Source organism: Vulpes vulpes, chromosome 6, assembly GCF_048418805.1.
Source record: "Vulpes vulpes isolate BD-2025 chromosome 6, VulVul3, whole genome shotgun sequence".
Taxonomy (NCBI): Eukaryota; Metazoa; Chordata; class Mammalia; order Carnivora; family Canidae; genus Vulpes; species Vulpes vulpes.
The window spans coordinates 123,314,580-123,340,492 of record NC_132785.1 but is presented as its reverse complement, the minus strand read 5'-3'; the positions used below and the strand labels follow the sequence as shown (position 1 = coordinate 123,340,492).

Genomic DNA, 25,913 nt, shown 5'->3' with positions numbered 1-25,913 from the left:
AACGTAATCCAACCCAAACTTCACGAGTAACAGGCCAGGTGGTCACATATCCCCAGAGTTTAGAATCCACTTAAGTATATAGCTTGAGCCGAGGAAGGTGGAGCAGGAGATAAAGCCAGTGACCCCGAGAGCTGGTTACAGGACCCTTTTTGTTAGCTTTGCCTTGCTCGTCCTCAGAGCCTGGCCCCGTCCCTCCAGCTGCTGCCCCAGCCCTGCAGCCCTCGCCTCCTTACCACAGTGCCTGTGTTCTACTGGCTGTGAGGATGGAAGAAGACATTTTTCTACCAGTATCTTAAGTGTCATTCAGATTTCATTCTCTATGGAGCAGTGTCATAAGTAGTGGGGAGAATTCCTAAGTTGGCTTTCATAGGTCCACAGTGCATTCAGATTTAAGAAATGCACAGAAATGTTTCTGAGAACAGAACATCTTCATATATTGGAACTAGCAAGATTGTGTTTCAGTGTCACTTAGGAGGTGCTAATTAGAGATACTACGTTAATATGGAGATTTTTACCCCGATAATAAACTACAGTGATTTGTTTGGCAACTAATGATGCATCTGTTTAAAAATTTTTTAACCAGCATTAGAGACTCTTAACTCTAGAGAACAGAGGGTTGCTGGAGGGGAGGTGGGGGGGGGGGTGCACTAAATGAGTGATGGGCATTAAGGGGAGGGCATTTGTGTTGAGTGCTGGGTATTATATGTAAGTGATGAATCACTGAAGCCAATGTTAGCACTGTATGCTAACTAACTAGAATATAAATAAAAATTTGGGGAAAATTTTTTTAACCAAGGTTAACTAGATCTATGAGTTACTCGAGTAAAAATAGTAGCATTTTCATCTAATGAGTACTGTACCTTTTTAAATTCCCCTTAGATGTTTATTTATGAAGAATGTGTCTCCTGCCATTTGCATGAAAGGAAGAACAGCAATAGCACATTGATAAGAACTAGCCCGAACCTTTGCCTCCTCTAGTCTCTGCCTTTAGGTCAGTGGCAAAAAAGTATTCCAGACTGAAGCCAAAAGGGCAAGTCAGTCTCCTCGATTCCTTCCTATGATTCCTAACTATCTCTCGATACCTGTAGCCAACCCGTCGCCAACTCCTGTCAATTGCACCTCCAAAATCCATCAGAAGTCACCCCCTTCTCCATCTCCTCTGCCACCACCCTCGTCTCAGCCACTGTGTTGTCTAGCGTGGGGTAGCCTCGGTGTCCTTCCCCTGCTTCTGCTTGTGCTTTCCTTCCACTCATCCCCCCATACAGCAGCTGGACTTTGAAAACGTAACTCAGATTTTATCACACTCCCATAAAATGCAGTTTAATGACTTCCCATTGCTCTTAGAATAAAGCCAAACTTGACTGGCTTACAAAGTCTTGCGTGACTTGGCTCTTCATTTTCCCTCTAACCTCTTCTCAAACTCTGCCCCTTCCTCACTGTGCTTAAACCCTACTGGCCTTTATTCTTTTCCTTAACCATGTTCAGCTCCTTGCTGCCTCAGAGCCTCCATGCTTCACCCCCGTTGCACTTCTGTCCTAGCCCCTCCCGTGGCTGGCTTGTTCTCAGCCTCTCGAAGTTCAGATGTCAGTGCCTCCCAGATGCCATCCCAGACCACCATATCTAAACTGTTTACTTGCATTAAAATCGTTATCACATAACCAGAACTTCCTCACTATTTTTTAAAATTTATTCTGTTATCCTCACTAAAATCTAAGCTCTATGAAGAAATGAACCGACTGTATTGTTCAAATTATTCTAAGCCCAAAGCACAGAACCGTGCCTGGCACATATTGGTACTTAAGAATTAAGTTGTTTCTGATTCTTTAAAAACAACTTAGATTTGCACGGTATTTCCATTCAATTATTTTCTATTTTTTTCCATTTAGTTCTTTTCAATTCTGTAATTAATCTGGCTAGAACAAACAAAAACAGTTGGTAATTATCTTAGCATGAGCTGCCATAAGAAAAATACCACAGAATTGGTAGTTTAAACAATAGAAATTTATCTCCCACAGTTCTGGAGGCTGGGAAGTCCAAGGTTAAGGTGCCAGCATGGCCAGTTTCTAGTAGGACACTCTTCCTGACTCATAGGTGACAGCTTTCTCACTGTGCTCACATGGTGGGGAGAGGGACCCAGGGAGAGGTGATGGGAGGGAAAGGAAGAGAGAGGGAGAATAAGCTCTCTGGAGTCTCTTTTAAGAATATCCTACTGGATCATGGCCCCACCCTTACGGCTCCATTTAACCTTACTTTCTTAGAGGCCCCATCTCCAAATACAGTCTCATGGCTGCAATGGGGGGGATGGGGGTAGTACTTCAACATATGAATTTGGGGACATTCAAAAGTTCATAACACTGATCACCTCAGTGTCCTAACTCCTAGAAAGTAATGATGCCTATTCAGTGATACTAGTTTAGTGCTCGTAACAATTTGCCACAAATTTCAAACTATTTAAAACATTTCAAAAAAACAGAAAAACACATTTATTACTGAACATTTTCTGGGAGTCAGGAATTTGGCTATGACTTAGCTGTGTCCTCTGATTCAGGGTCTTGAACAAGGCTGCTTTTGTGGTGGGCTGGGGAGTCTCATCTGACGGCTCAACTGTGGAAGGACTGACTTCCACACGCATTTGTTGGCACAATTCCAGCCTTTGGAGCTGTTGGATTGAGGATGTCGGTGTCAGGATGTCAGTGTCTTGCTGGCTGCTTGCTAAGGGCCCTCTCAGTTCTTAGCCATGTGGGTCTCCAACAGTGCAGCTTGCTTCATCAAAACACATTAGCTCAAAAAGCAAAAGATTCTGCTAGCATGATTTCATAGTCTTATGTAACCTAAGATTTGCTGAATTCCATGGCCTAGAAGGAAATCATGGGTTCCACCACACTCAGAGAGTCCAGAAAGGCATGAATTCCATCAGGCAGGGATCATGGAGGGCCATCTTAGAATCTGCCTTCCTTCTCAACTAAACTGACTTTGTAAATAACACCTAATACAGTGTCATACACAAAAACACTCTATGTAATGAATTTGAATGGTATTGATTAATTTCAATTTTTTTAACAAAAGACTAATGTTTTAAAGTGGGAATTCAAATGGTATTTTTCTTTCCTGCAGTGGATCTAAGGAACTGTATGGGTATGAACAGGTCCACATTTTAAGGAATTGTTTTGTCTTGTTTTTAGTTTAGGACACATGGTATATTTCATTCTTTTAAGGTAGAGTACTAATTCTTTTTTAAAAGATTATTAAAGTATAGTTATATGGTAATGTGTACAAGTATTAAGTCATTTGTGCTTGTGCCTCATAACACTGCCTATTGACCTGTATGAATTTTATCCTGTGTACACTCTCCTGTACTCTCGTTATTCATTACCACCACCACCATTGCCATGTAACCCCTATTTTTACCTCTATCACTATGGACTAATTATATCTGTTTCTCAACTTCATATACATGGCATCATATGCTATTCACCCTTGTATGTAACTTCTTTCACTCAGCGGTACGTCTGTGAGACGTTGTGGGAGTGACGATTGATTCTTTTTCATTGCTGTGTACTATTCTCTACTGTCACACTATCTTTCTCCTGTTATAAATATCACAGTATATCTTTCTCCTATTAAGGGACGTTAGGGTTTTTTTCCAGTTTGGGGCTTTTATGAGTAATATTACTTGAATATTCTTGTACATGCCTTTTTGTAGACATAAGCACTCATCCTTCTTGGGTATATACCCAAGAGTGGAATTGCTGGATCATGTGTATACCCATACTTAGCTTTAGTAATACTTCCAAAGGTTATCACAGGGATAGGGCCAATCTGTAGTCCCACCAGCAACATACGTGTGTTCTAGTTGCTCTACATCCTCCCCAACACTTGATGTAAACAGTCCATTTAAGCCATCTGGCAGCATTGTGCCCAAATCCCCCTACAGTTTTCATTTGCATTTCTCTCCTGCTTAATGCCTTTGAGCGCCTGTTAATATGCTAATTGTTCATTTGGATATCCCTCTTTATGAAGGAGTTTCTCAAGTCTTATTCCTTTTTTTTTTTTAAAGGATTTTATTTATTTATTCATGAGAGACATAGAGAGGCAGAGACATAGGCAGAGGGAGAAGCAGGCTCCCTGAGAGAAGCCTGATGTGGGACTAGATCCCAAAACCTGGGGATCATGCCCTGAGCCAAAGGCAGACGCTCAACCACTGAGCCACCCAGACGTCCCTTGTTCCTATTTCTAAATTGGATTGTCAAAAAAATTTTAAAGGTGTCTTTGTTGTAAATCAGGTGATTTGTTAATGTGTAGATCTGTTTCTAGACTCCTTGTTTTTCCATTGATCTTAACTACTGTAGCTTTATAATAAGTCTTGCTATCTGGACAGTGAAGTCCTTCAGGTTTTTGTTGTTCCCTAAGATTATCCTAAGTTCTGTTGTATTACCATATACATTTCTGAATCAGATGATCACTTCCCAGCAAAAAAAGAAAAGAGAGAGAAAGGAAACACACTGGGGTTTTGCTTAGGATTGCATTGACTCTACAGGTCGTTATTTGGGGGAGGAATTGAAGTATTAACAATATTGAGTTTTACAAGCCATTAATATAGTTTATCCCTCCATTTCTTTCATTTTTAACCATTATCAGCAGTGTGTTATAATTTTCAATGTAGAGGCTTTACACATCTTTTTTTGGAAATGATACCAGTCTTTTAAATAATATAACAAACTATGTTATATATAGTATAATACAAATATAAGTATAGTAAAACTACAGGATATATAATACGTTCATCCAAATTATAGTTCTATCAAGAGGATGCTTAGCAGTGACAAGCTGGATGGCTCAGATTTTAGGAGGAAAATTGCCTTCAGAGACCTTAACTGTAAAGTGACACTTTATGAATCAAACCAGAAAAATGAAAAGTCACCTTAAAGACAACGCCTCCTAACCTAAGACCTGGAAGAATGAATATATTAATATCTCCGAAGAGACAATGTGTCAAGAGGAGTCGTGGAGATAAAAACTCACTGCTCATCCAAAGGCCAGGTGAGTGCACCTTGTCAGGAGAACCCGAACACACAGGACAGGTATGGTGGGGAGTGGTGGATCAAGCTAGTGGAAGCCACTGCCTTGTCCTGGTTTTGCACTCGCCAAGCACTCGGGATCCTGCTTCTAGGAAAAGAAAGTACTGGTGAAACGGGTGCAAGTATCCACCCACTCAACAGTTACGTGTCTCATTGTGTCTCATTGTAAGTTCAGTCGGTACCCTGTCTTCTCTCCTGGTTTCCTAGGAGATTAATTAAGACAAATCAGCATCTCGGGGTCCTACCTGACCTAAGACATGGCTGAGGCTAGACTCTAGCATGAATTTGCCAAAATCAGTGCCACTTCATGAAGCCTCTTAGTGACCCTCAGAGTTACTCAAGTATCCCATCCCAGCCTATGGAAATGTGTATAATGGACTTCATCAAAAGACTGGAGATTTGAATTAGTTATATAAAAAATAAATAAAAACAAAATTTCAGCTAAATAGCTTTCACTCACTAATATTTATTACATCTCTACTATGTCCTGTGTACCTTTTTCATCTCTCGAGATACAGAAAAATACAAAATCCCCACTTCTGTGGAGCTTACATTTTAGTGGAAGAAAGAGCTAATAGGTTTATAAAATGATGTCAGTGTAAGCAGAGAAAAGGAACAGAGTGAGATGTCATTGAGAGGATGGTATGAGGAGGCCCCTCTGGGGCATGATATTTGATCCAAGCCAAGGATGAAGTAAGAGTGAGCCACAGGGTTATATGTGGGCTGAGGACTCCAGGCAAAGGCCCCAAAGCAGCCTGCACTTGGCAATGAAGAGTAAAGTGAAGGGGCAGTGAAGCCATGAGGGGCCAGACTATAGGGCCTCGTAGGCTAGGTCAGGACTTTGCCTCCCACCCTACATGAGATGGCAAGGCCTTGGAGGGCTTCGAGGGGATCTGACATGTTTGAAAAAGATCCCCGTGCTGATATGTTGAGAGCTGTCACAGGAAGAGCAACCTAGTAACAGTTGACAGCAGCAATCCAGGTGGGAGACTTGGCCAGGACAGTAGCGCTAGAGGGGTGAGAAGCAGGCTGACTGGAGTTATGTTGCAAAATTAAGCCAGTACAATGCGCTGGTGAACTGAGTATGGATTTAAAAAAAAAAAGTTAAAGGTGACACCAAGTGGGAGGCCTGAGCAACTGGAAGGATGAATGAAATTGCCAATCCCTGAGGTGGGGACCTGGGGAGCAGCAGTGGAGGGAAGGGGTGAGTGATTAGAAATTAGATTGGCTATGCTTTAGACATTCAGGTGGAGGGAAGAGAAGGTTGTAAGGAGGAAATGATAAAATGCTCAGAGAGGTCAAGTAAGGAGAGGTCAAGTAAATGCTCAGAGAAGTCAACTTGTCAAAGGCCAAGATTTGACAGTTGGATTTGGAGGTCACTGGTAACCTTGATCCTCTAAAGAGGAACATGGCTGGAGGAGGATACAGAGGTCTAGGAAGATTTTTGCATTTTAATCATTTTTGTCCTGTTTTGTTTTGAAGTTTAGAAGCTAGTACATTAAGTTGGAAGGAAAGGGTGATAATTGAGAAGAGAGGAAAAGAGCAGACTATGAGAAAGGAGAGACAATTCTAGGAGCAGCATCTGATGATGTGAGACGGGATGTCATCCAGGACAGAAGTCAGGGGCTGGTCTCAGGTGGGAGCACAGGAAGGAAACAGAGCTAGTTTGCAGGAGGAGGATAGAACAGCTCTTTTGATCGCGAGGTTTTCTTGGTAAACTAAGAAGCAAGGTCATGAAATGTAACCATCATGAAGGCATGAAAGTTAACTATTATAAAGGCCAATGACTTCAAACCTGAGGAGGTGTTCTCTCCATTAGTGTTTTCGATTAAAGTATAAAGGTCCAAAATAGTGCAGTGGAGCAAAAGAAAAAATAGGTAAATCCAACATCATCAAAATTAAGAGTTTTTTTTTTTGCATTCAAGGGCACCCATCAGGAGAGTGAAAAGACAAGCCACAGAATAGGGGAAAATATTTGCAAATCATGTATCTGATAAGGGTTCATATCCAGAAAATATAAAGAACTCTTCAGTTCAATAGCAAAAAAACAACCCAAATACAAAGCAAAGGACAGGAATATACATTTCTCCAAAGAAGATACACAGATGGCCAGCAAGCATGTGCTTAGTTACACTGCGACCCACATCAGACCCATTTAGCATCACTGGCACACACACACACACGCACACAATAACAAGTGTTAGTAAGGATGCGGAGAACTTGGAATCCTCATGCATTGCTGATGGGAGTGGAAAATGACGCAGAGAAAGTTTGTTGATTCCTCAGCAAGTTAAACATAGACTTACTGTGTGATAGCAATTCCATGCCTACGTATCCACCCCCCAAAATTGACACCAGGTGTTCAAACAAGAGCTTGTACACAAATGTTCATAGCAGCATTATTCACAATATCTAAAAGGTGAAAATGACCCAAACTGTCCAGCAATGAACGAATGGTTAAACAGCATGTGGTACATCTGTACAGTAGAATATTATTCAGCCACACAAAGGAATGAAGCCCTGATACATGCTATGGCATGAGCCTTGAAAATATGCCAGTGAAAGGAGACACAAAAGGCCATGTATTGTGATTCTATTTATATAAATATCCAGAACAAACCAACCCATAGAGACTGGAAGCAGATTAGTGGTTGCCAGGATCTGTGTTGAAGGCATAGTACAGGGTAAGGATTTCCATTTGGGTGATGGAAAGGTTCTAAAACTAGGTAGTGATGATGAGTGTCCAAGACTGTGTGAAGCAGACTAGTGCCATCTTGGGCGAATGTGCCATTGATGCAGCTGTGTGACCTAAGCTTTCTTGAGCATAGCCCCCCCACACACACACACACACACATTCTTTCCTTTTGTTTAACCAGGCCTTTAAGTGATCTGTCCTAGAAATAGGACTATGACACACACCTATTCTTTTTGTTGTTGTTGTTTTAAGGGAGAAGGGGGCAGAGAGAGAGGGAGAGAGAATCTCAAGCAGGCTCCACGCCCAGTGCAGAGCTCTATCTCACAACCCTGAGGTGATGACCTGAGCTGAAATCAAGAGTTAGATGCTTAACTGACTGAGCCACCTAGGCGTCCCAGCACACACTTATTCTTAACCATTCTTCCACTGGGTGGACTCCTGGCCCCTACGACTAGTAAAAGCAGGTCTTAAGGGAGGTGGGGTTTGGGAGATCTACTGGTCTTGGGGCAACCCTGGGATACACTTCTGTCTGTAAGTCTTCTTAATAAGCCATTACTTGTTAAGCTGGACTTGTCAGCCTTTTTCTTCGGTCTTCCTGCTTTCTCAGCCTTCAGAGGTCATTTTGCATAAACCCCCTTTCATGGAACAAACAGCTAATGTATTTGCACCACTGATTTATACACTTTTAAAATGGTCACCAAGGTAAGTTTTATGTTATATATATATTACCATAATAAAAAAAAGTTCTGTTATATTCAGATGACATTATTTAAAGAGATGAAATATATTTTAATATATTTCTCATTCAGTGTAATCCTGGAAATTATGGGATTTTTTCAAGCTGAAAAAGACCATAGGGATTAATGGCTTATGCCTGTATTGTAGTTTATTGAAAATATTCAGCAACTTTTAATTATCACAAATATTAGGACTCATTCTGTTATTGGAACTCTTCTACCAAGAGGTTTACAATTCTCTCTCTGACTCATTGTTTTGATACTGACTCTGAACTCAAAAATTAACCTAGCAGAAACAAATGACATTTGATTAAGTGTGAGTCAACAAAGCATAAGCCATTTTCATTTCTTCCTGACCCCGTTGGCATTGGAGCCATCGCAAATTGTGTAAAGTCATTAGCCTATGTGTTCAAATAATATATAGTCTGACTTTCTTCATGCTATAAATTACTGTAAATCCAAGTGTATAGAACACTTTGACTAAGAATATTAAATCAGTATTTGTCCCATGAGCTATGCATACTTTTATCAATTTAGTTTTCAAATAAAGTTCTGTAACAAAGTCACTTGTTGCCATACAGCTTTTTATAATGATTCTACTTAATAAAATATTTGCAAAATTAATAATAAAGCATTTGCTTGTGGGGAAAACAAAGAATTTTCCAAAAACTGGAAAAACATTTTTTTGCAAGCAAAATTTCAAATTACGGTGTTAATCTCATCTTTAACTCTGTAAAGGTATATCACACACGATCTTTAAAGTTTCACTGCATTTCAGGATTGTTCTTGAAGAGATACTCTGCCTATAATCGAAAGAAAGAAAAAAAGACCAATCAATTTAGAAAACACTACTACCAATGTTTACAATTTAAAAACAAAAGTACGTAAATTTTTACTTTTAAATGAGTAATAAAATTTTACTATAGACTGTAAAGGTTTTAGAGGCTATTTCCCAAATAACCAGACACACATTTTCTCTATCTCAACTAGCTTTTTGTTTAGATTCAGGCATCGTTTCAAATTGATTTTTTTTTTTTTTTTTAAGATTTTATTTACTTATTCATGAGAGAGGCAGAGACACAAGCAGAGGGAGAAGCAGGCTCCCTGCAAGGAGCCGATGTAGGACTCGATCCCGGGAGCCTGGTGTCACACCCTGAGACGAAGGGAGACATTCAACCACTGAGCCACCCAGGTGCCCTTCAAATTGATATTTTTTAAAAAATTATCTCTTACCAGAAAATCAACAGGATCATCCGGTCTGACCTTACAACACTCGTTCAAACCCTGCATCAGTGTTGGCATAACGTGGGTCATCAAATAGTTTCTCAGGGGAATAGACTGGACCTCTAGTAATTCTCTTTCTTCTCTTTTTACTTCCTCTAGCCGCTTATTCTACAAACAGAACATTTAGGGGTTAGGGTAAACAGATAGAAAGGGGAGAACACTTTCACCTGATTCATCCCACAGTGCATTAGAACCAGATATCGATGTGTGTGTTCACATTATGGTAAAGATGGCACTTCAAACAGTGGAGAAAAGATGTAAATGGTGTTAAAAAAAAAAACAACTGGGATCCCTGGGTGGCGCAGTGGTTTGGCGCTTGCCTTTGGCCCAGGGCGCGATCCTGGAGACCCGGGATCGAATCCCACATCAGGCTCCCGGTGCATAGAGCCTGCTTCTCCCTCTGCCTGTGTCTCTGCCTCTCTCTCTCTCTCTCTGTGACTATCATAAATAAATAAAAATTAAAAAAAAAAAACAACTCAGTAATCTGGAAAAGAATAAACTGGATCCCTAACTCATTTCTTAAATCAAGATAATTTCTAGCTGCCCAGATGAAGAAAGAGTGAGAAGATGGGAAGGAAGGAAAGAATCACAGAAGTGCTAATAAAAAGTTAAGAAGGTATTTTTCTGGTGGATATGTTATTCCTTGCTCAGCATATGGTCCCTTCTCTCTTGGAAATAGTAATTCCAGGTTTCCTTGGAGCAGTCTCCCTTTTTAGCCTGGTGGTTTAGGTGGGACTTAAGCCCAACAGTCCAGCCTGCCTCCCAACTGTGGATGTTAGTAAAGGATAAGCACATCAGGTGGAACCTAAGGATGATGCCAGTGGAGGGCAGAGCAGAGACAGGGACCCCAGGTCTTGGTGACATTTGAGCCACTATATCAAGCCTTGCCTGAAGCCAGCCCTACCCACTGGACTTCAATGTAAATCCGTAAGTTTTCTTTATTTCTATGCCATTTTGAGCTTGCCTTTCTGTCACTTGCAAGATAAAGAGTCCTAACCAATATTATTTGTTCAGAAAAAGTCTTTCAGCAAGACAGCAAACCCAGAAATCAACATGGGAGAAAGATTGATGGATTTGACTACATACAAAGACAGCAAATCCAGAAGTCAACATGGGAGAAAGATTGAGGGATTTGACTACATACAAACATAAAACTTCTTTATGTCCAGAAGAGACACCATAAATGCTGTCAAAAGATAAGTGATGAGCCGAGAAACACTCTTTGCAACACATTATAAGAAGCGAGGCTATTACGAGATACACACAATTTGCCAGGCATTGATCACATACTTCTGCACAGACTGACTCACCACCCCTGTTGCTGTATGAGGCAGGTGCTATCAGCTTCATTTTACAAATGGCAAAACTGAGAGAGAATAACTGACGAGGAGGAGTGGGACTTGGAGTCCAAGCAGCACAGCTTGGGAAACTGTTATCTCCCTAGGCCATTCCTGTTTCTACTACTTTACCTGATCAGAAGCTGTTCTTGCCAAATACTAAGGAAAGGAGACCCAGCCCAAAGTGAGCAGAGAAAACTTGCAACAGAGGAAGTGTAAATGCCAACTAACATAGGAAGAGTTGAACGTCCTGACCAGAGAGATGAACATTAAAGCAGTGGGATGGGGTTTTCTTTATCAGGTTGATATTCATGAGCACAACTGACCAAGCAGGGTTGGAGGAGGAGTAGAGAGAGCCACTGGTAGGCAAGGTGTGAACTGCTTTACCCTTGCTGGAAGGGACTTTTGAAATAGGTCTCAAAAATTAAGCCATGTATAGTCTGATCTAACAAAATTTAGGAATCCATGCTAAGGAGATAACAAGGCACCCCAAGATGTGTGCATAAGGACATCTTTCCTTCATCTCCCCTTCCTTCCACAAATATTTGTTGAGTGTCTGTTATGTGCCAGGTACCGTCCTTGGCATTGGAAATACAGCCACGAACAACATAGACAAAAGTAATTTAAATTCTGTGCAGAGAAAAGACGACAAGATAAATATATAAAATATTTAGTCCTTTAGAATACGTGCAAAGAGGGAAACTGCAGAGTATAAAAGGAAGTATAACGTACTGTGGGGAATGGCAGGGGTTGAAATCTTAAATATGGTGTCCAGGAAAGGCTTCATTGGAAAGATGACTGTACCAAAGACTTAAAGCAAGTAAGCAAGTTAGGCAGATGGTGTATTGTTCAAACGCATTGTGAAACGTTAGAAGCAGCCAGGTCACCAAGAACCTTGAGAGCCGTGATGATGAGTTTGGACTTTGGTTTCACGGTGATGGAAGCCTATAAAGTGTTTTCAACAGGGCATGGCCCGCGTGGATCTGTATGTTAGAAGGACTGCTGGGAACAGGCTGGGGAGGGACAGGAGCACGAGTGGCGCCGTGGGAAGACCAATGAGTAGGCACCGTAATTCTGGTGAGAACCCCTGCCCCTGATCAGAAGTGAGGAGCTGTGGGTGGATCCGAGTGCAATTTTTGGAAGCAGAATAGATAAGACTCAGTGATTGGGTGAATCGAGAGGGTCAATGAGGCTGACCACCCAGGTGAGATGGGTCAATGGAGGAAAATGAGATGTAATCCTGAGGTGGGCATGAAGCACAATGTGACCCATTTACTAGGATCTGGGAAATCAATATTCCCGGCGATGGCTAGTTACTATTACTGTGATCACTCACACCAAGCAAAAGACCATGGGCATCTTTTAGGAAATGGTCATATGACAAAACAAACCAAAACCAAAAATAAACCAAAATGTGTTGGGGTATTTCCATGATCTTTCACTACGAGCAGGATGGCAAGTGCAGCTGGGCGCCCCCACCCCAGACCCCCACACACACTCACTCACCCACTCCTCCCAGCGAGCCATCTTCTCGGCCATTTCCATGGCTTCCTTGTGCTCACGCTCTGCTTCCTCCATCATCTCCCTGGCCAGCCGTTCCTCAGCAGCCCTCCGCTCCTCTTCTGCCTTTTCTTCATCCGTTAAACCATAATTTCGAGGCTCCCCAATCTCTTTGATGAGCTGTTTGATGGCAAGTCTGTTCTGAGAGTCTTCAAGTTTTCCTACATCTTCAAAGACCAGGAGAGAGGAAGGAGGTCACCACATACTTAGATTCTGCAACATCCTCTGAGACCACATTCGGGAAAATTCTTTGTTAATATAAACATCCCATGGTAAGTTATGGAAATTACCACATTGGGCTTTCTTGTCCCAGTGGCCAGCACAATTCAGAATTTCTTATCTTACTGGTGAATATCAGCCCTGTGTCTGGGAGTCATGGGGTGGGGGAAGGCTGAGGCTCAGTCTCTGAGCTGTGACAGTGTTGATTTTGAATGGGGATCAGGGAGGGAATGGACCTCCTCAAAACAAACAAAACAAACTTCTCCATCCGTGGAAGCATCCAAACAGAGATTGGGATGCTTCTGTGGGGGTTTCCACAGGAGGAAGTCCTGTACTTGCTGGAAGCCAAGCAGGCTTTCCCCCATGTTTCTTTTGTTTTCTAAGAATCAATGATTCTGGGACACATTTTTAATTCATAAGAAAAACAAGCCATTTCAGTTAGCCTACTTGAATAGGCAAAAGTCCAAATTCCAGAATGTCTGAGTAATGTCAATATCAAGACCAAAAAAAAAAAAAAAAGAAAAAGAAAAAGAAAAAAGAAAACAATTGTTGGTAAACAATGGGTTTCTCCACCAAGTAGGTACAGGAAATCCTACATCACCCTCTTGGGTTTGCTTGGAAGGTGCCTGCAAAGAAGGTTTTGCGGTGGAAGATTTTGGTTTTCAGCACCTCAGACCTTCCTACAGGAAAGGACCTTCTTGTCATCCTGCCCCCAGGCACACCTACTGCCATGCCCCCTTCCTATGTTCCTACAGTAGGACCTTGACCCAGACTAGAGGCACCTCAAGCTTCTGTGGGGGAAGAGGTGAAGAACTGAGCCAGTGTATCAGATGGTGGTTGAGGAAGCAAGCCACCAAAAGCAAACAAAATAAAACATATTACACCTGTCTCCTGCACTATGACATTTAAGTGTGTTTCTCCCGATTTCTCTAACAGAGTAATACAACTTGATGTCCTTGAAATTGCTCTCAAACACTTTTGAAGAGGCTCACTTTTGGAGAATAGTGCTGCCCAAACCAGTACTTCCTCTGCCCTGACCCTGGTTGGGGGTGGGAATCTGCTCAAACCACGATCTCGGATTTGTCCTTCTAGGGATGTGTTATTAGGGCAGAAAGTCTGGTAGCTTTAGGCTTGGCTCCTAGGGTGATGTGGAAACCCTTGGGTTGTGGGGTGGCCCCCATCCACTACATGGGTGAGTGTAGTTGCTGGTCCAAAGAGCCAGGGAAAGAGACTCCCAAGGGAGAAGAGGAGTCCAGAGGTGCAGAGGGAGAATGCAGATGCCAGCCCCGTTCCTGATCCTTCTGAGGCTTGTCTGCATTCCTGACCTTGACACCTTCCCCCACATCCATCCCTAAGATCCATTTCTCCCTCCCCTTTTATGTCCTCTCCTGAGTGTCAGGGTGGAGACGAGGCCAAATGTGACAGGCACAGAATGAGACAGGAACATAATGACCACTCATCCATTCCTCCCCATCAGTTCTTTCTCAACATTTCTCCCCGGGGCGGGGGCGGGGGGGGTGGAGTCTCTTGATTCTCCGTAAATAACTTTTTGAGCTTTACTGAAAAGACGGCAATCACTGTTTTTGTAAAATTTGCTCACCATTCTCTCCCAGTTCTCTAAGCAAACAAGGTGAGCTACTTTCCATACTGGTAGATTCAAATCCTAAGGTTTTATGTGTAAAATGTGTGTCCAGGGGCACCTCAGTGGTTGAAGCATCCACCTTCAACTCGGGGTCCTGGAATCGAGCCCATCAGGCTCCCTGCTCAGCGAGGAGCCTGCTTCTCCCTCTCCGTTGCTCCCACCACCACCTCCTCTCATGCTCTCTCTCGCTCACTGTATCTCAAATAAATAAAATCTTAAAAAAATAAAAATAAAACACATGTCCAATGTGCACAGACACATCCAGATGAGGACAAAACCCACTCACTTCCACAGGTGTGAAGCAGATTTATAAATTGTGTTATCTTTTCATTGCTTAATAGCACATTATTTTGGGATGCCTGGGTGGCTCAGCAGTTGAGCATCTGCCTTTGGCTCAGGGCCTGATCCTGGATTCCCAGGATTGAGTCCCACATCGGGTTCCTTGTGGGGAGCCTGCTTCTCCCTCTGCCTGTGTCTCTGCCTCTCTTTCTGTGTCTCTCATGAATAAATAAATATTTTTTTAAATAGCACATTATTTTATGCCTTAGTGTTGGTAGTAAATAACAAAGTTAGTTACCAGTGAATTTGAATTGTTGAATTTTCCGGTGTGCCAGACAATTCCTATCTCTGAGCTCGACATCTGTAACAACTCTACAGGCCAGGGATTATTTCCCTGTTCCACAGATGAGAACACTGAAGCAGAACCACATCTGAAATCAGCTCTCCTGTCTCCTTGGCTCTACACCTCCCAGTACTCTAGGGTCAAAATGCCGTCCCATCTGGCTCTTGAGGGTAAAGAGAGCCCCTGAGAGCCCCAAGGAATCAGTCTGGCCACTAGGCTTCCACCAGGCTAGGGGTTTCCTACCAAACCCAGGGGAGGAAGAAATGTCAAGATCCAGGAAACCAGAAAAGAAGTTCAGTGGTTCACCAAGCCAAGGGGATAGAAACACGTATGACAGCTGAGATTTGGAGCTAGGAACAATGACCACCATGAGGTCGATGACATGTCCTCCTATTTACTGAGTGCCTGCTGGGTGCTAAGATCTGAGTTAAGTGTCTACTGGAAACAAAGAGGAATGCCCTGAAAAACAATTTGTGTTCAGAGTAGCTGTGGGGATCAGATGGCCAGTGTAAAGGCCAGGAGGCACTCTGTGATGAACACCAGTGCCCTACAGTGCTATGGGGACAAAATGCTGCCCCAAAGCAGTCAACAGCAAATACACGTATCTCTGAAGTGTCCTTTTAAAAAAATGCCAATTTGGCATTTGGTTTCATAACATATCCAATACATATTCATATAACAATACCTGCTCTCCCCCCACACACACACACCACCAAATCCTCAAGGAGAAGGATTCTCCAGGAGGAATGCCCTGCTGATCCTGCGACCTCCTGGCCCTGGGGACATAGTTATGCTTCCCCATCACCCCCCAACCCTGTCAGCCCTATGATAGGCATGCACCAGGGGGTGCCTGGGGGTCCTGACACTCGGCAGTGGTTCTTCACATTCACCTTAGTCTTGGGTTCATTTCATACCAATATGTATCGGGTGGATTTCAATTTCATCGAAATAGTTCAAGACCGTCTCATCTTCAGTATTGAGATCCCGATAGTTGCTCAGAGCCCGGAGGAAGCGGTCCTGGCTGTAGTGGGTCCCCGCCACGATGCTTTCGGGAAGGTTCATCACCCGCTCCTTCAGGAACTCATCCGAGGCGTCCAGCGCACAAACGAACTCTAAGGGAGAGAGGCTCCTGAGTTAACCCACAGATGAAGGGGCTGACTAGCAGGTGCTCATGGCTGGGCCAGTGCGTACCCGAAATGTCTGGTAACCAGCCTGGACCTCATGACAAATTGGCCTTCTTGCTGCCTTTCATGGAGGATAAATAGATAAAAATCACTGACATTTCCAGACACCATCCCCTATGAGGCCCAACCATTGGCCATAGTATTTTATGAGATCTGTTATTTTTCTATTCCCCCCCTTTCTTCCTTCCTCTATCTTTCCTTCCTTCCCTCCTTTTAACAAAAGCAGCAGAAACTAGAAATAGCAAATATCTAATGACAATTAGTAGCAAATCTAATCATTGAATACAAACAAATCCAGTAACTAAAAGCAGCAGAAATCAGAATTAGTGCATCTCTGATAACCCTGTGACATCAACCACCTCCTCGTCAACACCCACCCCACCTCTTTGCCAGCACAGCACCAGAGGCTCCCAGAGACCAGCAGCTGGGTGAACTGATGGCCGATTTGGCAAATTCATAAAAACAAGGACTCCCCTTGGGAATTTAATCCCCCAAGGATCCAGCTCTCTTCTCACTTTCTGCAATTGGCTAGGAAGCACCTGCCTTCCATTTAACACAGCGCTTATCTGATGTTTGACGCGGGACTCAGGTTAATGATGGGGATCATTTCACCCACCTATGATTTTCTTTTAAACTACGAAAGGGGAGCCCCGGTGGCTCGGCGGTTTAGCGCAGCCTTCAGCCCAGGGCATGATCCTGGAGACCCAGGATCGAGTCCCATGTCGGGCTCCCTGCATGGAGCCTGCTCCCCCTCTGCCTGTGTCTCTGCCTCTCTCTCTATGTCTCTCATGAACAAATAAATAAAATATTAAAAAAATAAATTATGAAAGCAGCTGTTCCTTCAGCTTCTAGTATAAGTTCAGGGAACATTTGTTGAGTGAACGAATGATTAAAGTGCACATCAGTGAAAGACTTTCCAGGTGAGTTACTATTCTCAGGTGTTCTCAACATGGTCAGAGTACGTGGGTGCCCTGATCATTAACCACGTGTATCCCAAATAACTTGCTACCTGTAAGAGTCGCAAAGCATGGGACTGTTTTCATTTTTATCCTAGAATTGTATTGGTTCCCCGTGGGCCAAATCTGGCCCATCATCTGATTTTGTTAATCAAGTTTTATTGGAACATTTAAAGATAAATAAGTTAATAAATTAAATTGTATTAGTTTGCCACCTAATAAATGCCGCTTTCACTCAAATGCATTCTAACAAGATTTTTTGAGGGAGAAAAGAAGTGTATTACTGAGCAGATCCCAGAGTAGAATGTGCCCGTGCGGCAAGTGGACACCCCTTGGTACCATCTGCTTCATGTGAACAATGAAAATAAAGGTTGAGGACAGAACTGGTGGGAAAAGATCCAATAAATAAATTCATAATTGTAGTCTGCACTATTCTGACCTATTTTCATTTAGTTTAGATGCTCGTCTTTGATCATTTGATTTTCATGAATGGCTATATTTTGAAAAGGAGAGGAGATAGCTGGACCTCCAAAATGCTGGTATAGTATTTAGATTGAAATTATATCAATGGGGATGCCAGGGTGGCTCAGTCGGTTAAGCGTCTGCCTTTGGCTCAGGCCATGATCCCGGGGTCCTGGGATCGAACCCAGAGTCCTGCTCCTTGCTCAGCGGTGAGCCTGCTTCTCCCGCTCCTCCCCACTCAATCTTTCTCTCACTATCTCTGTCGTGATCTCTGTCTCTCTCTCTCAAATAAATAAAAACAATCTTTAAGAAGAAATTATGTTCATAAAATTACTGGAATTTGAATGTAGTTAAGCTCCCTGATGCCAGGCATTTAGATGAAAAATTAATAATTCTGGGGGATCCCTGGGTGGCTCAGCGGTTTAGCACCTGCCTTCGGCCCGGGACACGATCCTGGAGTCCCAGGATCGAGTCCCACGTCGGGCTCCCGGCATGGAGCCTGCTTCTCCCTCTGCCTGTGTCTCTGCCTCTCTCTCTCTCTCTCTCTATCATGAATAAATAAATAAATAAATAAATAAATAAATAAATAAATCTTTTTTTAACAAAGAAAAATTAATAATTCTGTTTGTAATCTAAGAATTTTAAAATATGATGCTGGGGGTCCCTGGGTGGCTCAGTAGGGTAAGCATCTGCCTTCGGTTTGGGTCATGATCTCGGGGTCCTGGAATTGAGCCCCTTGTCGGCCTCCCTGCTCAGTGGGGAGTCTGCTTCTCCTTCTCCCTCTGCCTCTGTGTGCTTGTGTCCTCTCTCAAATAAATCTTAAAAAAAAAAAAAATACAATGCTGTATTTCTTTTCCCCAGTGATTGGAAGATTCCAAATAATCAAATAACTATGAACACTGAGTAATGTACTTTGCTTCCAACTTTCAGAGAATTTTAGCTTGATGAAATATATTTCCCAATGGATGATTGATTGATTGATTGATAAGCTCTACACCCAAGGTGGGGCTTGACCTCATGACCCCAAGATCAAGAGTTGCGTGCTGTACTGACTGAGCCAGCCAGGTGCCCCCAGATGATATTAAAAGTCCTTTGTCTCTCTTTTTTTTTTTTTAATTTTTATTTACTTATGATAGTCACAGAGAGAGAGAGAGAGAGAGGCAGAGACACGGGCAGAGGGAGAAGCAGACTCCATGCACCGGGATCCCGATGTGGGATTCGATCCCGGGTCTCCAGGATCGCGCCCTGGGCCAAAGGCAGGCGCCAAACCGCTGCCCACCCAGGGATCCCCAAGTCCTTTGTCTCTTATGATTCAGACAGAACTTCAGGATTTTGCAGTATCTCAAGATAATTATTCAGAACATCTACGATCCTGGTGAGACTGGCTGGCTCAGTCAGTTGAGCATCCAATTCTTGATTTTGACTCAGGTCATGATCTCAGGATTGTGAGACTGAACCCCATGTCAGACTTCCCACTTAGCTCAGAGTGTGCTTGGGATTCTCTTTTTCTCTCTGCCCCTCCCCCTGCTCATGTGCTCTCTCTCTCAAACAAATAAATAAATAAGTCTTTAAAATATAGGAACATCTATTGTCTTTGTACTGGCTAACTACAAATAGCAAGTAACAGATTTTTGCTTGGTAAGATTGTACTTAACAAGGAGGTCACTGTGTTTGACTATCTAGAGTGATATGAAAATCTGTACTTTTTTTTTTTTTAAGATTTATTTATTTACTTGAGAGGAAGAGAAAGCATCTCAAGCAAACTCCCCACTGAGCTTGACACAGGGCTTGACTTAATGACCCATGAGATCAATGACCTGAGCCAAAATTATGATTTGGACACTTAACCAACTGAGCCACCCAGGTGCCCCTGAAAATTGGTGGGGTTTTGTTTTTGTTTTTTAAATATTTTATTTATTTATTCATGAGAGACATGCAGAGAGAGGCAGAGTTACAGGCAGAAGGAGAAGCAGGCTCCCTGTAGGGAGCCTGATGTGGAACTCGATCCCAGGACCCTGGGATCACGACCTGAGTTGAAGGCGGATGCTCAGCAACTGAGCAACCCAGGTGCCCCAAAAATCTGTGTTTTAAAACATTTTTTCCATATTCATCAAGCAGGCACAAATGTATTTATTTATTTCTACTTAAAGTAGGCTCCATCTCCAATGTGGAAATCCAACTCATGACCCTGAGATCAAGAGTGGCGTGCTCTCCCAACCAAGCCAGGCACCCCAAGCAGGTATAACTTTAATCTTGTCTACTTCAATGAGGAGATTTGAAAATAACTGAGCTGGATGCAGGCTAGCAGCAGTTGTAAAATGCAATGGTTTATCAAGGAGAGATAATACCACCTATAACTGGATCACCATAGATTCAAATGTTTTGTCACTCAAGTCAAGCATGGAGACTTGTATTAATTATGTTATTTTCTATATCTAATGATGTTCTGATTTCAGAGGAGCCTTACAGACCTGGAGGGAGACTGCCCTTTTCAGGACTGGCTAATTCCGAAAGATACTCCACTACTTACTCAGGATCATGCCCCTCATATACAGGACGACTACCCCATATTTCTTTCTTTTTTCTTTTTTTTTTTTTTAAAGATTTCACTCCATATTTATAACTTGCACATACCAAGCCAATATTTACCCTGCCTCAAATCATCCCAGAGCCAGGTACCAGACAACTAGAGAGCAAAAGCTACTGGAATTGGCTCAAACTAGCCAATCCTCTAAAAAACAGTGTTTACTTGGCCCCCACCTTGCCTTTCCCACAGAAACTCCAATTAAGGCAATGGCCTAGACTTCCCTCCTGCTTCTTCCTGCCTCCTGAGCAAGCCTGGCACTTCCCGCACGCGACAGCATGGTGCGGACACCCCCTGCTCTGGGAACCCTCCTTTCAGTGGCATTAACCTCTCGTGTCCTCACTTAGCCACATCCCTATATTAAAATCCCACAGTTATAAATGAGGCAATCCTCTAATTTCTTCCAGGAAGACAGAAAATAATGACAATTTCCAGAAAGAGGATAATTTATTAGGAACAAACTAAACATTCCAAACAGATGACATGTTCAACACGTTTGGACCACATCCAACAGAGAGAGGGCAGCCCAGTGGATCAAGGTTAAGAATCTTTTACCGTTTCACACTTGTGATTCCATTTCCTGGAGGGGTTTCGTTAATTCTGTGTTTTGGAGGCAGTGCAAAGAGAAAACCGAGTTTGAATTTAAGCCATTCCATTTACCAGGGCAGTGGCATTGGGTAAGTCTCTGGGCTTTGGCTTCTGGATCAGGTAACCATGGGAGTAACTCCGGCCTGGCAGGACCATGCAAAGGTTCAACTAGTTCCTATTTTGTGCAAATCCCAGCACAGGACCAATGAATGGTCAGGTTCACTGCCCCAGTGAGGGTGTGAGGATTTACGACGGGATTTGCAATGAATGAATGTTGCCCAGAAGTGATAGATGCTTATAAACTAGACAGACCGTGTTATTTAATCGATTTTACTTTTTAACTTTCTCTGAGCCCAATGCATACATTAATGGAACTCCCAAACAACCCACCCCTTTGGTATTGCAAGTTCCCACTCCAGGCTTCAGGGCCCCCAGGCAAACCCTAAGTGTTCATCCCTGAGGATGACTGCTTTCTGGTGGCCCCAGTGCTGCCAGAAGCTCCATGGAAAACTGTTCCTGGACCAAGGGGAGAGGATAACAGCCATACACTCACTCCTGTGGGGACTCTGACGTAGGTGAGCAGTCATCCCCACTGCCCAAGTGATCACCTTGGGCTCAGTTGCTGAAAAAAACTGTTTTTGTGTTTCCTATGATGATACTGCATGCAAACTGATTAAAAAAAAAAAAAAACCAACAACTTTAGGGACACCTGGGTGGCTCAGTCAGTTGGGCATCTGCCTTCAGCTCAGGTCATGATCCCAGAGTCCCAGGATTGAGCCCCCGTATCCAGCTCCCTGCTCAGTAGGGAATCTGCTTCTCCCTCTCCCTCTGCTCCTCCCCTGCTCATGCTCTCTCTCTCTCTCCCAAAACAATAAATAAATAAATAAATAAATAAATAAATAAATAAATAAATAAATAAATCAGATTAAAATAAAGATTAAAAATAAAATAAAATTTTTTTAAAGATTAAAATAAAGATTAAAAAAAAACAACCTTTAGGGTCCCTGGGTGGCTCAGTAGTTGAATGTCTGTCTGCCTTTGGCTCAGGTTGTGATTCCAGGATCCTGGGATCGACTCCTGCATCAGGCTCCCTGCAGGGAGCCTGCTTCTGCCTCTCTCTCTCTCTGTGTCGCTAATGAATAAATAAATAAAATCTTAAAAAAAAAAAAAAAACAACTTTAAAAGTTCAAGGCAAGGTCACAAGAAATGACTGCTGGGTACTCAGCAAATCTTTTTTCATGGAATAAATTGTTTACACTTTACTTCCAAGAGGACATTGTGCAATGTCTATTTACGAGAATAGTGAACCTAGAAGCTCTGCACCTGCCCAGTCTCAATCCTGCATTTGGGAAAGAGGGGGCAGATGATGGCATGGCTAGCACCTAAAACGGTAGGAAGGGTCTAGTCCCTGGTGGTCTTGCCAACTGACTCTGAAGTCAAGATAGCAGGGGACCGGCCACCCTGTGCTTTGTTCCTGGAGGCAGCAGCAGAAAAGAACATTCTCAAAGGGGCTTCTGTCCGTTTCAGAATTTGGTATTCCTGATGTGTGCCCTCCATACATTCTCTAGTTTGAGAATTTTGTTTAAGAGTATCGCTGTACCTTTTTTCTTTAAAAGAGAGAGAGATCTGCTAAAAGATGGTTCAGGTATACAATAGCATTCTTTTAAATATGACCTTCAAGAAATACTCTAAACTTACCAGGTATGATTAATTTATCAAAGGGCAACATTTTGCCTCTGACTTCTTCTTCTTCTTCCTCATCTTCTTCTAACAAAACAAAATTTACATCGTTGTGTTTATTACATGTTATCAGTACAGACAGCATGGCAAAAAATTTTAAATATTTTAACTAGAAGTCACTGATGAAAACTAACCATAAATAGAAAAGCATGTATTTCAGACACAGTCTCTCTCTGATTTTAAATTTTTAACTGAGTATTACGATGATACATTGCAACTAATCTGAATGTAAACACTCAAATGAAGGAGGGACACCTGGTTGGCTCAGTCCGCAGAGCATGCGGCTCTTGATCTTGGGGTAGTGAGTTCAAGCCCCATGTTGGGGGTAGAGTTTACACAAAGAAAGAAAGAAAAGTTTAATAAAAATAAAGAGAACAGGGGGATCTCTGGGTGGCTCAGCAGTTTAGCGCCTGCCTTTGGCCCAGGGCGCGATCCTGAAGTCCCGGGATCGAGTCCTACGTCAGGCTCCCTGCATGGAGCCTGCTCCTCCCTCTGCCTGTGTCTCTGCCTCTCTCTCTCTCTATGTCTATTGTGAATAAATAAATAAAATCTTAAAAAATAAAAATAAAAATAAAGAGAACACTTAAACTTACGATTGAACAGGTCTTTAGCTTGATCATAGGTCTTTGGGAATCCATCCAAAATATAACCTTGATTCCTGCAAGGCATAGATTTCACTTTTTCTTTAATAAATCTAATTATATATTGATCTTCTAGTCGGCCTGGCAAAAAGAAAAAAATATATTATTAGGAAGTCACATTCTACATGGGGGCTACATTCAAAGTCATCCCAAAAATTGTTTTGTGGGGGGCACCTGGGTGGCTCAGTTAGTTAAGCCTCTGCCTTTGGCTCAGGTCATGATCTCAGAGTCCTGGGATCAAGCCCCACATTGGGCTCCCTGCAGAGACAGAAGCCTCTGCCTGCTGCCCCCGCCCCCCCACTTGGGCTCTCTCTTTCTCTGTCAAATAAATAAAATGTTTTTTAAAAAATTAAAAAGAAAATTGTTGTGCAAAGTTACTACTGAAAATCCTTTATTTTCCCTTAAAGTTAAAAATATGTGGTTTTGTATTTTAAACAAGACCTGTGAATTCTAATGTGACAGCAAAATAGGAGAATCCAATGAGCTCATCTGCAATAAAGAACAGAAGCAATTACTGATGTCTGCAGTTCCTGAAGGTTCTTCTGCAGTCACAACCTCCTGGTGAGGCTGAACAAGGAGCAAGTGGAGACATCCGAGTGCTCCCACTTCTCAGCAGGGTTCACTAAATTCTGTTTTGATATTATGCCTTAATACATAGGCTTATAGCCTTAAGACAGAGTAATAATAGCCTCAATACATAGCAATAAATGTTTCTATTATAAGATTTAAGTGAGATAGTATTCATGTGTTGTCAACCCATGACCTATTAATAGTGTAATAATAGCAATAAATATTTGCTGCATTGGAATAAAAATCACAATTGGGGTGCCTGACTGGCTCAGTGGGTAGAGCATGCAACTCTTGATCTCAGGGTTGTGAGTTCAAGCTCCATGTTGGGTGGAGATGACTTAAAAATAAAAATCTAAAACATTAAGTAAAAATAAAAGTCAAACTTGATCTGTCGAAGGCACCATTCTCTTTAAAGCTGCAGGAAAGAACACCCTCTCCACCCCCATCTCTCCATATCTGCATTCTCGACCTTCGCCCTACTACATAGTTCCCTCTCCAGCCTTGGATGCTGGGTTCCTGCGATGGCGTGACATCATGGAGGAGGGAGGAGTCTGTTCTTAAACTGGCACAATGGCTAAAGGACAATAGGACGCAGCTTCACTATGATACTCATTTATTGTTCTATCATAATCATCAAACAACTACAGTTTCTGAGACACGGCCCGCCCTCACATGCTTTAACAAATGCATTACAGCACGTGAGTTTAGCAAGTTTGGGTAATTGAGCTACAAATTTATTTTTAGTTTCATAACATACTTTTAGTTTTTCAGTGTGTCTACAATGTAAAATAGTTTTGGTCTCTTCTAAAAAAAATTTGTTTTGAGAGGGAGAGAGAAGCAGAGGGAGAGAATCCCCAGCAGGCTCCACAGCCAGCACACAGCCCAACACAGGGCTCGATCTCCTGACCCTGAGATCATGACCTGAGTCGAAATCAAGAGTCAGATGCTTAACTGACGGAGCCACCCAAGCAGGAGCCCAGGTTTTTGGTGTCTTTTAATCACTGTATTAATTCAATAAAATGATGTAATTATAACACCCCTTCTTTCTTCTACCTTTCATTGCCACACCACTCGTTAGACAGTCACTGATTCAAAACTATTTGTGTCTTCCAGAAATTTAAATGTGAGGGCTGAGACAAAAAAAAGAAAAGAAAAGAAAAGAAAAGAAAAGAAAAGAAAAGAAAAGAAAAGAAAAGAAAAGAAAAGAAAACCAAAGGGGTTATCTCACATCATGAAATTCCTCGAAATGATTTGACATTCTTTCCCAGTAGGGTTCACAGTGGTGCAAAGAAATAAAGGCAAATAAAAAAAAAAAAAAAAAAAAGTCGGATTCAGCAAAATTCAAAGACCAGTGTTATCTAAGCAGTCTATTTCCGATTTTCCAAGGCTCTGTTGCTGAGGCAAAGGCACATACATACTCAGAAATCAAGCTTCAGGCACCTCCATGCATCCCTCGGTTTATTTCAGGCAGCGAGCTCTGCTATCTGTTCCTGTTTGTTCCAGAGCTGACGCGTTCAGGATGCAAGAAGGGACCTCTAGCAGCAGCTTCTGATAATTATGGAATGTGAGTACACAAAGGGCCTAGCCCAAGTGGCTCTCTCTAGAGAAGTGTGACCTCCGAGACATGCACCCATGACCTTGGTAGCGTGGAGCTCCTTGGAAGGGAACTGTCACTTCTGCTTTGAAATGAATGAACACAGAACCTTTGAAACACCACCTGCTTTTTTTTTTTTATTCTAAGTCTATCTTTCACACTCAAGTAATATTTAAAATGCTCATCTTAATCCATATTCGTAATTATGAAAACACGGTTCAAAAATAGATAGGTGTATCCAAGGTTTTAAAAGAATCCATGCAGAGGAGGGATACCTGGGTGGCTGGGTAGGTCATGTGTGTCTGCCTTTGGCTCAGGTGCTAATCCCAGAGTCCTGGGGTCAAACCCTACATCTTGAGCTCCCTGCTCAGCGGGGAGCCTGCTTCTCCTTCTGCCTCTGCCGCTCCCCTTGCTATCCTC

At 42.5% G+C, this 25,913-nt stretch overlaps 1 protein-coding gene across 2 annotated transcripts in view; it reads right to left on the bottom strand.

The window, feature by feature from the left end:
* Positions 1-8,541: 8,541 nt before the first annotated feature.
* Positions 8,542-25,913, bottom strand: part of AK7 (adenylate kinase 7) — a 76,153-nt gene continuing 58,781 nt past the window's right edge. The window contains exons 13-18 of one of the 2 annotated variants that reach the window (XM_072762262.1): positions 23,282-23,410; positions 22,647-22,715; positions 16,089-16,286; positions 12,638-12,858; positions 9,744-9,902; positions 8,542-9,313 (exon numbers count right to left, since the gene is read on the bottom strand). In XM_072762262.1, coding sequence (XP_072618363.1) covers positions 9,275-9,313; positions 9,744-9,902; positions 12,638-12,858; positions 16,089-16,286; positions 22,647-22,715; positions 23,282-23,410 — 815 coding nt within the window. In that variant the 3' untranslated portion in view covers positions 8,542-9,274. The remainder of the gene's footprint in view (positions 9,314-9,743; positions 9,903-12,637; positions 12,859-16,088; positions 16,287-22,646; positions 22,716-23,281; positions 23,411-25,913) is intronic. The other variant, XM_072762263.1, reaches the window with a different exon arrangement.